The sequence below is a fragment of the Choloepus didactylus genome, chromosome 2 (genome assembly GCF_015220235.1).
Source record: "Choloepus didactylus isolate mChoDid1 chromosome 2, mChoDid1.pri, whole genome shotgun sequence".
Classification (NCBI taxonomy): Eukaryota; Metazoa; Chordata; class Mammalia; order Pilosa; family Megalonychidae; genus Choloepus; species Choloepus didactylus.
Window position 1 is genome coordinate 106948975 of NC_051308.1, and position 16664 is coordinate 106965638.

At 37.1% G+C, this 16664-nt stretch overlaps 1 protein-coding gene and 1 pseudogene across 1 annotated transcript; both read right to left on the reverse strand.

Moving 5' to 3' along the window:
* Window positions 1-2628: 2628 nt before the first annotated feature.
* Window positions 2629-3652, reverse strand: LOC119512643 (annotated as a pseudogene).
* Window positions 3653-15133: 11481 nt separating this feature from the next.
* LOC119512650 (olfactory receptor 10R2-like) lies at window positions 15134-16075 on the reverse strand. The gene has a single exon (XM_037807445.1). The coding sequence runs from the start codon at window positions 16073-16075 to the stop codon at window positions 15134-15136; it is 942 nt and encodes a 313-aa protein (XP_037663373.1).
* Between the last annotated feature and the right edge of the window lie 589 nt (window positions 16076-16664).

Consider the following 16664-nt stretch of genomic DNA (forward strand, 5'->3'; position numbering starts at 1 on the left):
CCTGTTACTGCAAAGGAGAGGCAAGGCCTGCTTATAATTGTGCCTAAAAGTCTACCACTAAATGCCTCTTTGTTGCTCAGATGTGGCCCTCTCTCTCTCTCTAAGCCAACTTGGCAGGTGAGATCACTGCCCTCCAACCTATGTGGGATCTGACACCCAGGGGTATAAATCCCCCTGGCAAAGTGGAATATGACTCCCATGGAGGAATCTATACCTGGCATCATGGGATGGAAAACATCTTTTTGACCAAAAGGGGGATGTGAAATGAAATAAAATAAGTTGTCCATGGCAGAGAGATTCCAAAAGGAGCTGAGAGGTCACTCTGGTGGGCACTCTTATGCACAATATAGACAACCCTTTTTAGGTTCTAATGAATTGGAATAGCTAGTAGTAGGTACCTGAAACTATCAAACTACAACCCAGAACCCTTGGATATTGAAGACGATTGTATAACAATGTAGCTTACGAGGGGTGACAATGTGCTTGTGAAAGCCTTTTGGATCACACTACCCTTTATCTAGTGTATGGATGGATGAGTAGATAAATGGGGGCAAAAAAACTAAAGGAAGAATAGGGCGGGGGGGGACAATTTGGGTGTTCTGCTTTTACTCTTATTTTTTTATTCTTACCTTCACTTTTTCTGGTACAAGGTAAATGTTAAAAAATAGATCGGGGTGATGTATGAACAACTATATTATGGTAATGTGATCAATGGATTGTGTCTTTTGGACGACTGTATGGTATGTGTACAAATTTTAATTTAAAAAATAAAAATAAAAATATAATTTAAAAAAATAAAATGGCTGAAAATTTTCTTTGTAACAATACTAGACCTGCCATTTATTAGTTTTGTAATCATCTGGGCCTCAGCCTCTTCAACTGTAAAATAGAATTACTAATAGTACTCCTCTCATAGGTTTTTTTGTTAAAGAGACTTAGCAGAGCACATAGGCTTTTAAGCTTCTAGTAAATATTGCTTCTTCTATATTTCATGTTATTTCATTTTCAGGAAGTGGTTGGTAGGGTTTCTCTTTGGGTTTCCTTTTGAGTTTCATTAAGCAGAACTCCTTCTAAGGTATTCTTTTATTTTTTCCTTTTCTTTTTTCAAAATGTGTTATTTCATTTTCACATGAACTACTGAAAGTTCTTTCAACCCAAACTCTTATTCCTGAATATTTTTACTGACTATAATATTGTGTTTACTCTAGTTCACCCTTCAATTGAGTTACACAAACTGTCATTGATCCACTTTATAGAAGAGAATTGGAAGGGACTTTAGTGCAAGTAGAGACTGTTGGTATACTTAAATAACTCTAGAGAAATATAATGTAAGGATAGTAATTGATCCTAATAACTGCTTACAATTCTGCTAAGAAGATGAGCCTGATTTAGACTTTTGCTGTAATTGTAGTTTTAAACTTCAAAAAGGAAGAAACACAAGGTGTAAGATGTCTCCTCAATTATTTTTCTTCAGAAAATTTTCCCTGGTTTTCCAGAAGAGCCCACCATTGCATTAGCCATGCCTGACCTCTAGGGATTTTAGCTACTCCAATTTCTCCTGTCTAAAGTTGGGGAAAATCCCTTTCCCCGAAATTCAACTCAAATCAAGGAAGAACTCAATAAAGTAATAAGAAGCCGTGAAAAGCATGCAAATAATCAAAGAATATAAAAATACAGAAGTGGATTACAAAATGAAATTTCTTTAGCTATTGTAGCTCAATTCAAGCAATCCACTGACTGCTAATCCTACACATTCCAGGTAGCGTTCTTTTACTGTTACTATATCTGAGTGTTTTCACGTTGAGTTCCCATGTTTTCAAGAAAGGGATGCAGTGGAATTTACCAGTTTAGCTTTTCTATCCAAGTGAATCAATATGTTTGCTGAGTAAACACCTCATAATTTCTATTTGCTTATTAATTTATTAAGTTGTTCATTTATTAATAAACTATTTTAATAAATATGTACAATTTCATATACAATTTTCTTTGACTAATAAAGTGCTACTCTTAGCAGAAATGATAATCAGTCACCTTGCCTTCTTCACCAACTCTAATCTCCTCTCCCCAAATGCATGAATAATGAAAGTTAGTTTCTGCACAGCTACTATGTATACTGTTGACAATCTGCTCACTGCACCAAACTGTTGGTCAGAAGAGAGATCTGTATCACGAGAAAGGAGTCTTCCTGCATGGAGGGTAACAAGTGCATAGCAATGCCTTCCACCAAGCAGAGCAGTCCTGTAGTCCCAACCCACTCCACGGTTTGCAGGTGTCAGGGTGGCCAACAAAAGCATGCCTCATACAGAGACTGGTGGAACAATGTTTAATCACACAGAGAAGATACAGAGCAAGGTCAGTGGGCCTCCTGTGGCCAGCAGGTTTCACTCCATGACTGAAGCAGGCAGTTATCTATGTATACCCCTCTTGCACCATAGTGAAAGGACTCCACTCCCTCCCTATTGGGAAAACATATAGCAGTGGGATTAGATGGTGCCATGAAATTTAATTAGATTTAGAATGGTTATGTGCTCCAGGCAAAAGGGAAAGGATTGTGTGGGAAGGTCACTATCAGCAGTCGAATATGTTTTATGCCAAGATGCCTGCAAGAAGGGAGTCAGCTGAAATTTATCATATTGTCTTATGATCCAGGGTAACACATCTAGTCCCAAGCAAAGGATTTATTTGTGGGTCAAGGGAATGATTGCAGGTACACTCAGCTTCCACATTTAGTAATTGTAAAGTCTTGGGAGAAACTCCAGTCTTCCCAATCATTTTCCAAACAGTCATCTGGATATCTTTGTTCCTGAGGGTGTACACCATGGAGTTCAACAATGAGGCAATGATGGTATAGGTCACCGTCACCAGCCTGTCTTTTCCTGATGTGTCTCTGGCTCAGGGTTGCAGGTAGACAAAGGAAGCACAGCCATAGTGAACAATGATCACAGTGAGATGGGAGGCCAGGTTGAGAAGGCTTTTTGCATGCCTTCAGCTGAAGGGATCCTTAGGCTGGTGCAAATAATGACACCATAGGAGATTCAGATGAAGAACAAGGGGACAAGAAGTACCACAACCCTGCCAATGAAGATGACCAGCTAATTGATATGGGTATCACCACAGGCAAGATGGATAAAAGGTGAAATATCACAGAAATAGTGGTTGGCCTTGTTGGAGCCACAGAAAGGGAGGCTAAAGACCAATGTTGTTCCCACCATAGATATTAGGAAACCACTAGCATTTCAAGTGGCTGCCAGTTGTCCACATACCCTCCAGCTCATAAGAATGTTGTAGTACAAAGACTGGCAGAAGGCAGCATAGTGATCATAACCAATCACTCCCAGAAGCAAGCAATTTGTAACAGCAAATACAAGGAAGAATATCTGGGTGGCAAAACTCATGAAGGAAACAGGTTGATAAGCATCTTGGGCAGGATAACAACTCTGTAGAACATCTCAGAGATAGAAAGGACAAACAGAAAGAAGTACATGGGTTTGTGGAGGCTGCGATCCAGGCAGATGACTGAGATGACGGTGATGTTTCCTCTCAGGATGATCAAATAGAGGGGAAGAAAGACTACAAAGAGGACAAGCTGCAGTTCACCAAGGCTTGAGAAGCCCAGTAGTAGAAATTCAGTGACAGAGGTGGAATTGGCCATGGAGAGTTGATCGCATGGAATGAAATCAGTATGATCAAGCTGAGACATCTTTAGGACCAAGTAACCAGGAGACTTATCCTTCATAAAGTACCTAGTGCCAGTCTGGTTTGAATGGGAAACAATGGCATGTATAATAAAGTGAGATTGTAAATTAATCAGAAATTACCCTTATAGATATAAAACCAAACTACCCTTTTTCTATTGATTATTATACCAAAGAGTTTGGGTACAAGTGTTCAAAGGAAATGTAAAAACATTTGCTCAAATAAAACCTATTCTTCATGTCCCTCATTTCAAACTTATGTAGTCTCTGCTTAATCTTTGGAAAACCCAATGCCCAAAGATCTTTTGTCTACATTCATTATGATTTGAAGGGGTCATTCTATCATATTACTGGTGCATATATTCATTAAGCAACAACACTAATGTCTGAGGACATACCTCCATCCTTTTAATACATTCTCCACCTAGATAAACATCCATTTATCTTTCTTTGTGTTTAAACATTCATCTTTCTTTGTGTTGTATGCCCTTATTTCATGGAGTGACAAGTAATAATACCCCATTTCCATGCAGTCTTTATTAAAATTAATTTGGGTTGCAACTATGCTACTGCCTTAGAATGCACCTTATGGCTCCTCTACAAACTCTTACTAGATATTAGGTCTGGTTTACACTTACAGAAAACACATAGCTAGAAAAATTTAGTTTCACTTCAGTATCTTACCATTGATATAGCTGATTTGGATGGACATGTTTTTGTTCCCAGGACCAGTCTCTGAATTTCTGAATATAGAAGCTCAGATACTTTCCCTAAGATCCCTGATACAGTTGTTCTTGCTAACACTAGAATATATTGATATTAATCAAATCATTCCTACTTAATCAAATAATTCTTACTCTCTCCCACATCCTGTGTAAACCTGTTCCTTCACCTGAAGGCATCCTTCACTTAGCAACAGAATTGTCTTTCTAGAGGACTGCTCTGTTCTTATTTATGAAACTAAATGTCCTTCAATTATCCACAAAATAAAGTTAAATAGCATATTTTTATGTCTTTCATATTTTCCCAAATCTACCTTTCAATACTGTCATTATATTTTCTTCCACATGTACTTTAGCTTTGAGAAATTTTAAACTATGACAGCTTTCATACTGCCTCCTCAATCTGGAAATGTCCCATGCTTTGTGCTGCCATTGTGGCTTTTAAACTGTGGCCTTCTTTCAATGCTCAGTTAAAAGAATACATACCGATTCAATCCTTTCTGTATCATCCTAATAATACTACATCAGTCTCTGAGTTTCCTTAGCAATTGCTAAAATATTATTTGCTTTGCCACTAGTAGTATAAGTTTGTTTTTTGTCTCCCCCAATTATAACCTACCAGAGAACAGAAATTGCATATAAAAGAGTAACTATTGGGCAATGTCCATGATCAACTGTACAAATACTAGAAATCACTTCATGAACCAGAACAAATGTATGACAATACAATTAGAAGTTAATAATAGAGGGGCATATAGGGAAGAACTATATTCCTATTACAAACTATATACTACAGTTAGTAGTATTTCAACATTTTTTCATAAACAGTAACAAACGTACTATATCAATACTAGGAGTCAACAATTGAGGGGGGTTGGTTAGGGATAGGGGAGGTTTAGAGTTTCCTTTTCTTTTTTTCTTTTTTCATCTTTCACTTTATTTCTTGTCTGAAGTAATGAAAAGTTTCTAAAAATTGAACAAAAATTAAGTGTGATGGATGCACAGCTGTATGAAGGTACCCAGGGGCAAGTGATTGTACACTTTGGATCTCTGGATAATTGTATGGTATCTGAACAATCTCAATAAAAATGAAAAAAAAAAAAAAGAGTAACTATTATATACCAGGTGCTTGAAAATGTTGAAAAAGATAGATAAATGGCAAAATGATTCCAGTTTCTTCTCTAAATTATTTCAAATCTTCCAGACAAATTCCAGGAATTTTCCAAAGGTGTTTCTTTAACATGAATCTAGGATATATCATTAACTTTCTGATCAACAATCTGGGTTAAAGAATCTCCCTGGTGATCATAAAAGATGGAAAAATATTCCATGTTCATGGATAGGAAGGCTAAATGTCATTAAGATGTCAAATCTACCCAAACTCATCTACAGATTCAAGGCAATCCCAAAGAAAATTCTAACAACCTACTTTGCAGACTTGGAAAAGCTAGTAATCAATTTTATTTGGAAAGGGAAGATAACTCAAATTGCCAAAAACACCCTATAAAAGAAAAACAAAGTGGGAGGACTCACACTTCCTGACTTTGAAGCTTATTATAAAGCCACAGAAGTCAAAACAGCATAGTACTGGCACAAACATAGACATATTGATCAATGGAATCAAATTAAGAATTTGGAGATAGACCTCCAGATCTACAGCCAACCGATCTTTGATAAGGCCCCCAAAGCCACTGAACTGGGACATAACAGTCTTTTCAACAAATGGGGCTGGGAGAGTTGGATATCCATATCCAAAAGAATGAAAGAGGACCCCTACCTCACCCCTTACACAAAAATTAACTCAACAGTACCATAAAACTCCTAGAAGATAATGTAGAGAGACATCTTCAAGACCTTGTATTAGGCGGCCACTCCCTAGACCTTACACCCAAAGCACAAGCAACAAAAGAAAAAATAGATAAATGGAAACTCCTGAAGCTTAGAAGTTTCTGTACCTAAAAGGAATTTGTCAAAAAGGGGAAGAGGCAGCCAACTCAATGGGAAAAATTTTTGGAAACCATATATCTGGCAAAAGACTGATAACTTGCATATATGAAGAAATCCTACAACTCAACGACAATAGCACAGACAGCCAAATTATAAAATGGGAAAAAGATATGAAAAGACAGTTCTCTGAAGAAGAAATATGAATGGCCAAGAAAAACATGAAAAAAAAATGCTCAGCTTCACTAGCTATTAGAGAAATGCAAATTAAGACCACGACGAGATACCATCTCACACCGATTAGAATGGCTGCCATTAAATAAACAGGAAACTACAAATGCTGGAGAAGATGTGGAGAAATTAGAACTCTTATTCATTGCTGGTGGGACTGTATAATGGTTCAGCCACTCTGGAAGTGAGTCTGGCAGTTCCTTATAAAAATAGATATAGAGTTACCCTTCGATCCAGCAATTGCACTTCTCAGTATATACCCAGAAGATCTGAAAGCAGTGACACGAACAGACATCTGCATGCCAATGTTCATAGCAACAATAGTCACAGTTGCCAAAAGATGGAAACAACACAAATATCCTTCAACAGATAAATGGATAAATAAAATGTGGTATATTCATATGATGGAATACTATGCGGCAGTAAGAAGGAACAATGCCATGAAATATATGACAACATGAATGAATCTTTAAGACATAATGCTGAGTGAAATAAGCCAGGCACAAAATGAGAAATATGATAAGCTACCACTAATGTGAACACTGAAAAATGTAAAATAAATGGTTTACAATATAGAATGTAGGGGAATTAGAGACAGAGAGCAATTTATGAAGGGGGAACAATAACCCAATAACAACAGATAAGCTATCAAGGGTCAATTTAATGTTCTGGGAATGCCCAGGAATGCCCAGAATGACTACGGTTTGTTAAGTTCTGATGGGTATAGTAGGAACAAGTTTACAGAAATGTTGCCATATTAGGTTATTTTTGTGGGGTAGAATAGGAACATGTTGGAAGTAAAGTAGTCATTTTAGGTTAGTTGTCTTTTCCTCACTCCCTTGTTATGTTATGGTTTGTTTGAAATGTTTTTTTATTGTAAGTTTTTTTTTCCATTTTTTTGATATAGTTAATTTTTTAAAAAAGAGTTAAAAAAAAAACACAAAAAACAGTGAAAAAAAATATGCAGAGCCCCCCTGAGGAGCTGGTGGAGAATGCAGGGGTGTTGAATGAGCCCATTCTAAGGAGCTCATTAGAGAAAACCTTAGGTATTTTCAATTGTCAGCATTAACCCAGGCAAGGGTGGAGTTAATAAAGTCAGAGAGACAAAGGAAGAAATCAAGTGATAGAGATAATTCCCTAAAGGGCTTATCTTCCCTAAGACAAGGAGCAGGGGACCACCTCCTTCCCACAGAAAATACAGACCCCAGGGCCTGGGGAAAAAAGAGAAACAACTCAAGCTTGGCTTCTGACATCCTCAGCCCCTGGCCAGGACAGGGTCTGCTGAAAACAAAGGCATCACACCTCTTTACACCACTGTAGAGATGTGGGCTGACAAGACCACCTGCTGGGCAGGATAGGAAAAGCACAGAGTCTAGAAGCCTCAAAAGAAAGTCTGACAACCTTCTGGGTGTCAACCTCAGGGAAATTTGATACTAATTATATCCTCCTCCTGAGACCTGGGCCCATCTGGTCTGGGAAAAGATGATTGGGGTAATCAAGGAAACCAGATGCCTAGACAACAAAAAATTACAAGTCACACTAGGGAAAACAAAAATATGGCCCAGTCAAAGGGAAAAAGTTACACTTCAAATGGGATACAGGAGTTGAAACAACTAATTTAAAGATGTTCAAACAAATCTTCTAAATCAAATCAATGAGCTGAAAGAAAATGTGGCAAAAGAGATGATGTATATAAAGAAGACACTGGGTTACCATAAAGAAGAATTTGTAAGCTTTAAAAATAAATTGCAGAACTTATGGGAATGAAAATCACAATAGAAAAGCTGAAAAATACAATGGAGACATACAACTGCAGATTTGAAGAGGAAAAAGAAAGGATTCATGAACTGGAAAAAATGACATCTGAAATCCTGTACACAAAGGAACAGATAGGGAAAAAAATGGAAAAATATGAGCAGGGGTTCAGGGAACTGAATGACAACATGAAGCACATAAATATACATGTCATGGGTGTCCCAGAATAATAGGAGGGGAGGGGGCAGAAACAATATTGTAGGAAATAATCACTGGAAATTTCCAATCTCTTATGAAAGACATAAAATTACAGATCCAAGAAGTGCAGCATACCCCAAACAGAATAGATCCAAATAGACCGACAATAATACACTTAATAATCAGATTGTCAAATGTCAAAAACAAAGAGAATTCTGAAAGCAGCAAGAGAAAAGCAATCCATCACATACAAGGGAAGCTTGATAAGACTATGCATGGATTTCTCAGCAGAAATCAGGGAGACAAGAAGGCAATGGTATGATATATTTAAGATACTGAAAGAGAAAAATTGCCAACCAAGAATTCTATGTCTGGCAAAACTGTCCTTCAAAAATGAGAGAAAGTTTAAAATACTTTCAGACAAATATTCACTGCGAGTGTTTGTGAACAAGAAACGTGCTCTACAGGAAATACTAAAGAAAGCCCTACAAGCAGATAGGAAAAGACAGAAGAGAGAGGTTCAGAGAAGAGTTATAAATGAAGACTATCAGTAAGGGTATAAAAAAGAGAGAAAAGCAATACAAATAAAATAAGATAAGACATGGAAAATCCAAAAGATTAAATGGTAGCTGACAGATATTAGGTTGAGTGAAATTAACCAGAAGCAAAAGGACAAATGCAGTATGGTATCTCAAATATGAACTAACATTAATGAGCAAACCTTGGAAGTTAAAGTTGGGAACATATGTTATCAGCAAATAGAAAGAGGGTAGAAATCAGGCATGTGATGCTGAAGGAGTACAGAGTGTTAACAGGATTGATTGTATAGATCCTGAAATTGATAGCACAATAAAATGTGATAGTAGCATAATATTGTAAGTACTCTGAACAAAGATGAGTGTGAGTACAGCTGAAAGAGGAAGGCTAGGGGCATGTATGATACCAGACAGAAAGATAGAAGATAAATACTGGGACTGTATAACTTACTGAAACCTAGAGTGATCAGTGATTGTGATTAAATGTACAAATATAAGAATGTTTTTACATGAGCGAGAACAAATGAATGTCAACATTACAAGGTGCTGAAAACTGGATGGTGTAAAGGAAAAAATACAGTCAATGCAACCTAGAGACTATAGTTAACAGTAACATTGTAATATGCTTCCATTAATTGTAACAAAGGCAATATACCAAAGCTAAATAAGAGGGGGATAGAAGGGAAGGGTACAGGATTCTTGGTATTGTTGTTGTTGTATGACCTTTCCTTGTATTTTATTTAATTTTTTTCTTCTATCTACTTTTATTCTTCTTCTTTTTCTCCTCTTCCTCTTTCATTGTGGAAGAAATGGAAATATCCTCATATAGAATGTGATGGTAAATGAATAACTTTTTGATTATATCAGGAATCATTGATTGTTTACTTAGGATGGATTGTATAGTGTGTGAATAAAACTGTTTACAAAATAAACAGAGGGATACAAGTGCTGGAGAAAATGTGGAGAGAGGGATGTACCTATTCACTTTTGATGGGGAAGTAGAATGGTGCAGCCAATTGGAGGGCAGTGTGATGGTCCCACAGAAAGCTAAGTTTGGGGTCACCATATTATCCTGCAACCATGTTATTGGTTGTATACTTGGAGGAACTGAGAGCAGGGACACAAGAGGACTCCTGCACACTGGTGTTTCTGGTGGCAGTATTCAAGATTTGCAATGGATGGAGGTGACCTAAGAGTACATTGACTGATAAATGGAATGGTGAACCATGATGCATACATACAATGGAATATTGACTGATGGCAAGAAGGAATGAAGTTGTGACATATGCAACTAGGTGAATGGACCTTGAGGACAGTAGTTTGAGTAAAATTAGCCAGAAATGAAAATACAAACATTATAATGCCTCACTGGTATGGACCAACAATAATGTGCAAACTCTGACAATTGAATTTGGGAGCATGAGATATCAGAGGAAGGCTTATATAAAGTTTCCTTTGTAAGCTCTTGCAGCAGTCACCTCTATTCATGAGTCGTAATGGTTACTTCTAAATTCTGAGTCCATAAGCTGTTTATATGTGACCTGCTCAGTTCCTGGAGCTTTGAGTGTTTGTATGGTGCCTAGGACTCAGAGCCAGAGTTCTGCAGCTGTGAGTGTCAGCACTGTCCCATGCAGCAACCATTAAAGAGACTGAAAAGGAGATCAGAATTTCATTGGAGATAAGAAGGAAATGGACTTGGTTGAGACTGGGGAAGATCAGATTAAAGCATAGAAGATGTTATTAACTGGGTTTTAAAACTTTGGCTTCTGTGTGGGACCAAAGGAAGAATGTTTATTTGGTGCAAAATCTGTATTTTCTACAGCACACTATATTATTTAACTTGTATGGTCAGTTTACTCGAACAGCATAATTACATGGAACTTTGAATAGGGAGTGAAATCTGGTTGGTTTGTACAGGTTAGCATGAAGCTGTAATACATCCCAGAGTAATTTGGACAGAGAATAAAAAGTATTTGCAATGGCTTCTTGAGGAACTGGGGGGAAATGTGAAAATATTAAACTTTCCCACCTGGGGAATTACTGATATTCTCACAAGCATTGGGGACTAGCAGTTTAGTAGGCCAGTTCCTTGATCTTGAGGCTTGTTACCACAAAGGAGAAGCTAAGCCTCATTATAATTGTGCCTGAGTGTCACCCCTTTGTTGCTCAGATGTGGCCTCTCTCTCTCTAAGCCCACTCAACAGATAAACCCACTGCCCTACCCCCTACATCAGACATGACCCCCCAGGGGTGTTTGTCTCCCTGGAAACATGGAATGTGACTCCCAGGGATGAGCCTGGACCCACCATAGTAGGGTTGAGAAAATATGCTGGACCAAAAGGGGGAAGTGAAATGAAACAAAATAATCAGTGGCTGAGAGATTTCAAACAGATTAGAGAGTTCATTATATAGATATCCCTTTTTAGTTTTTAGTTTATCAGAATAGCTAGAAGGAAATATCTGAAACTATTGAACTGTACTCCAGTATCCTTGATTCTTGAAGATGATCATATAACTATATAGTTTATACAGTGTGACCATGTGATTGTGAAAACCTTATGGTTCACATTCCCTTTACCCAGTGTATGAAAAAATGAGTGGAAAAATGGGGACAAAATGTAAATGAATAATGGGGGTGGGGGGTGGGATGTTTTGGGTGTTCTTTTTTACTTTTGTTTTTATTCTTATTTTTATTTTTATATTTTGGAGTAATGAAAATGTTCAAAATTGATTGTCTTGATGAATACACACATTATATGCTGAACACTTTGGATGATTGTATGGTATGTGAATATATTTTAGTAAAATTTCATTAAAAATTATATGCTGTCCTTTTCCACATGTGGAATATATTTTATTTAAGGAGATGAAATACAATGTTTTCTGTTCTATGCATTGTCTCTATTTACCCTCAGAAGTTTTCTGCTCTTATGTTTTGGCCTCTGTGTTTCCTATCTAAGTCTTGCTTCAGCTGTCTAATAACCCTTGGATATTACAACACATTTCAGACTATGGCACTACAAAGCTTCTTAGAGGCTCTGTGGACCTGGGTAGACCTTGTGGCCTAGTGGGCTCCAATGTAGGAGAGTCAGGCAAAGCAATGCTATACATTTTGTTGAAATAACCCCTAACTGCCACTCATCTTCATCAGAAAGACATCCTCCCATTTCTACAAGTTTAAATCTGCTTCTCAATATTCTGAGGACTGAGTGTGGAAAGGGGGCTGGTGATGTTCCATTCTACAAGAGTACTTACACTCAATTGTTCTGCTTTCATTGTAACTTTTCAAACTTGCCTCTATTCTGTTTGTCATTTCTATTCCAGAAGTTGTCTGATTTAATTGCCATAGAAGTAAACATCCAATATCATCCTGGCATGGGAGGTATAATAATGCTACTCAAGTTGTAGCCTGCAGTCTATGGCCAATGCATGGCAAAATCACTACTGGTGTGTGATGAAGTAGGCATAGAAATTGAATTTAAGTGTTGAACAACTTTTGTGGAATTTGAAATTACTGATAGACCCAAGCTTAGCATCAGTGGACACATCTTTTTGAACTGGGTATAGAACAGTTCAGGTATTTATCAATTAACTTTGTTATAATTCATTTTATTGTATTTTCTTGAAGTACTGGCCTGTGATGAAATGGAAAAACAGCATTGTTCCCTCACTGCAGATGATATGAGAAGCACTAACGGAGAAGCTGTGTGCTCCTCATCAAGACATTAAACCAACCCTACTCTTTTCAGCACCATCTAGGTGGCCCAGTCATGAGGAGATGTTCCAGATCTACAGTTCTTTGAACTGGTTTGCTCTTGATTGACTTCTGCCTCACAGAGGTTTGTTTTTCAGCTTTCTCTCTTCTGCTTGGAACCACTTCACTCATCCATTTTCTTGGCATCACCCGTCTGCTACCCTCTCCTGTTTGCCTGCTTGATGAGTGCTTGTATGTGTTTTTATATCCCTATTGTCATTTTAGTGGAATTATTGGTCAAATATATGTTAAATCCCCAAATGTATATTTCATATTTAAAAACTATATTCCATGACAAAATTCATAAATCAACTTCATTAGAAAAATTAAGAAAAGCTAATAAACAAAAGTATGGTGAAATCTTTTAACTTAACACTATGAATTCATAAGTCACATACAAAAAAAAGCAAAACAAATAATCATAGAGTGACCTAAAATATTTTAGGTAATAAAATTAAGGTAATATCAGTAATATACATACTAAAATTTTATTCAAACTTAAAATACATATTAATGATCAGGTATAATTCAGAAGAAACTACAAATAAAACTGAATACATGGTACTGTGAACAGTTGATTGCACACCACGGATGATTGTATGGTATGTGACTATATCTCAATGAAACTGAATTTAAAAAAAAAACCAAATACATACCAAAAAATAGATTTTAAGTGAATCGCATTCTTTCAGAAGTTGTTTATAAATCAGCAAGCAAATATCTAAAATAAATAAATACTCCATTTCTAAAAAATATATATCATGATTAAATGACAATTGCATACATACAAGAAACAAAACAAAACAAAACAAAATAATGGAGAGGGCAAATGCTGTAAGTATGGAGACAAGTAATCCCTTCGTTATTTAACAAGTGAGCATGAAAATAAAAGAAGACTTCATTGTAAGACTGAAAAATGGGAGACAAAAATAGGAACAGAGCTAGTAATTTTAAAGTATGAGAAACATTATTTATGATTTTATACACTTTAATTTGAAGATCTAAATAAAATTAACATGTGAGAGTACAGTTACATTTTGCCCTAAGAAAGTAGGTCACACATGAAATATGAGCTTCATTTTCATGAATTTTGCTTTTATTTTGCTTTAAAATGAATATTGATAAGATGCAGCATATCTAGAGAACTGCATTGAAAAGTCCTAAAATTCAGGTCACATGAGTAATAGAACAGAGACTGTCATCATAACTGTCTCAAACACCTGTGAAACTGGATTAGCTTCACTGTGATACAAGAGGCAGGATGTGTGAAAATCACAGAGAGGAGAATATTAGATAAGGTGAGAGAAATAGAAATGAGAGTTGAATACAACAGAAACATATGTTTTGTGAAATTGTCAATGACTGCTCAGCAGAGGCTGGTTTCCTTCCAGGGTACTGACAAAGCAAATTCTGTATAAGTGAGACATGAGACTATCTAATATTGTTATACAGTCTAATGATAAATATGAGAATGGGATAGCTCCCTCTTCTAAATAAACTTGGTGTAGAAAGCTTGGCAGAGACATCTCCTTAAGCCTGATCTTTTCCATTCATTTATGTAGCATACCTTCTGGGTTACAAAAGGAGAATTTCCAAAGGGTGGGCAGAAAAGATATCCACAAATGCCATTTTCAAGAATATGAAAGATATAAATGGTCCTTATAGAACAGTTAAAAGCTTCAATTCTTATACAGTCTTACATTTTATATGGTTTCCCATTTTACACATATTTTCTTTCATATTGTCTATTTGATACAAACAAAATCCCTTTGAAATGGGTAAAGAAAATTATATTATTCCATATATATTTCTATATATTAAAATATCTGTTCAGAGAACAAAAGTACCTTTCTCAAACTCATGACCTAAGTAGTGTCCAATCTTGAATCTCCTAATTATGAGTACAGTGACTTTGTTCCTTCATCATTTCATACTTCTAGATACCAGCCTCCTTTATGTTTGGGCACTGTCTTTTAAGCTGCACATAAACCTTCAGCAGAGGACAATCAAAAGAGATTTAAGACCCTGTGAAAAATATATATCTAGAGATTGAGTAGAAGGAGTAGGAGGAGAGTTATCCTTCATGTTCAGATAATATATAATCTCTCTTAATGCTTAAAACAACCCTTTGAGGAATCTTTTACCATCCCCATTTTACATAAGAGAACATTAAGTCCCCACAATGTCAAAAACTCATCTGAGGCCACACAGTTATACAGGTAAATAGCAGAGATCCTGTTATGCTTTAAACAATTATTAACTCATGTTTAATTGGTTCAGAGTTATAGACTGCTTTAATTATGAAATCTTAGGAAAAAACGCAGCCTTGCCAATAATTTTCTGAAGAGCCATCTGGACGTCTTTGTTCCTGAGGCTGTACACCACGGGATTCAACAATGGGGTGATGATGGTATAGGACACTGTCACCAGCCTGTCTTTGCCTGATGTGTATCTGGCTGAAGGTCGCAGGTAGATAAAGGAAGCACAGCCATAGTGGACAATGACCACAGTGAGATGGGAGGCACAGGTCGAGAAGGCTTTTCGCTTGCCTTCAGCTGAAGGGATCCTCAGGATGGTGCGGACAATGAAGCCATAGGAGACGCAGATGAAGAACAAGGGCACAAGAAGCACCAAGACCCCACCAATGAAGATGAGCAGTTCATTGATGTGGGTATCAGCACAGGCAAGATGGATGACAGGTGAAATATCACAAAAGTAGTGGTCGACCTGGTTGGGGCCACAGAAAGGGAGGCTAAAGACCAACATTGTTCCTACCAGAGATGTCAAGAAGCCACTAGCAATACAAGTGGCTGCCAATTGTCCACATACCCTCCAGCTCATAAGAATGTGGTAGTGCAAAGGCTGGCAGATGGCAGCATAGCGATCATAACCCATCGCTCCCAGAATCAGGCAATTGGTGACTGCAAAACCAAGGAAGAAGAACATCTGGGTGACACAACTCACGAAGGAAAGTGTCCTGAGTACAGATAGCAGGTTGATAAGCATCTTGGGCAGGATAACAATTGTGTAGAAGGTCTCAGAGATAGAAAGGACACACAGAAAGAAGTACATGGGTGTGCGGAGGTTGCGATCTAGGCGGATGACTGAGATGATGGTGATGTTTCCACTCAGGATGATCAAATAGAAGGAAAGAAAGATCACAAAGAGGACAAGCTGCAGTTCCCCGAGGCTTGAGAAGCCCAGTAGTAGGAACTCAGTGACAGAAGTGGAATTAGCCATAGAGAGTTTATCCCCCAAAATTAAGTCAGTACGATCTGGTCCAGAGACCTTTGAAACTGAGGAATCAGAAAGACATACCCTTCACTAAGTAGCTAGCTTCAGTCTGGTTTGAATGGGAAACAACAGACTTCGAGAGGAAAAAAGAACTATAATGAACCAACAATTACCCAAAATTGATATGCACCCAATGTACTATTTTCTGTATTAGCTTTCTGCTTCTACAATTTGGGATGAAGATTTTCTCTGACTTCATTCTCTCAATGAAAAGGCAAAAGATCCACAAAAAATTGAGTCTATCTCATTTTCATTTCTGATCATTAGATAATTTTACCCACTATCTCAATGATTTTAGCAGTGAACTTGTGGCAAGCATTCACATGAAGTGTACAGATATCTGCTCAACTAAAGCCTACCCTGCATGCTCCCTCCTTGAAGACTTATGTAGTCTCTATTTTTTTGGTAACTTTTTCCCAAAAGAGATTTTATCTATATTAATTTTAATTTTAAGTAATTATTCTTCTATCATGATTACTGATACATATATTTGATCACCAGTATCTGAGGGCCCACCCCATCATCTCCTCTTTTT

Bases quoted from the DNA above. Each gene is read 5' to 3' on its own strand.
- LOC119512650 (XM_037807445.1), bottom strand. From the start codon at position 16,075: ATGGCTAATTCCACTTCTGTCACTGAGTTCCTACTACTGGGCTTCTCA.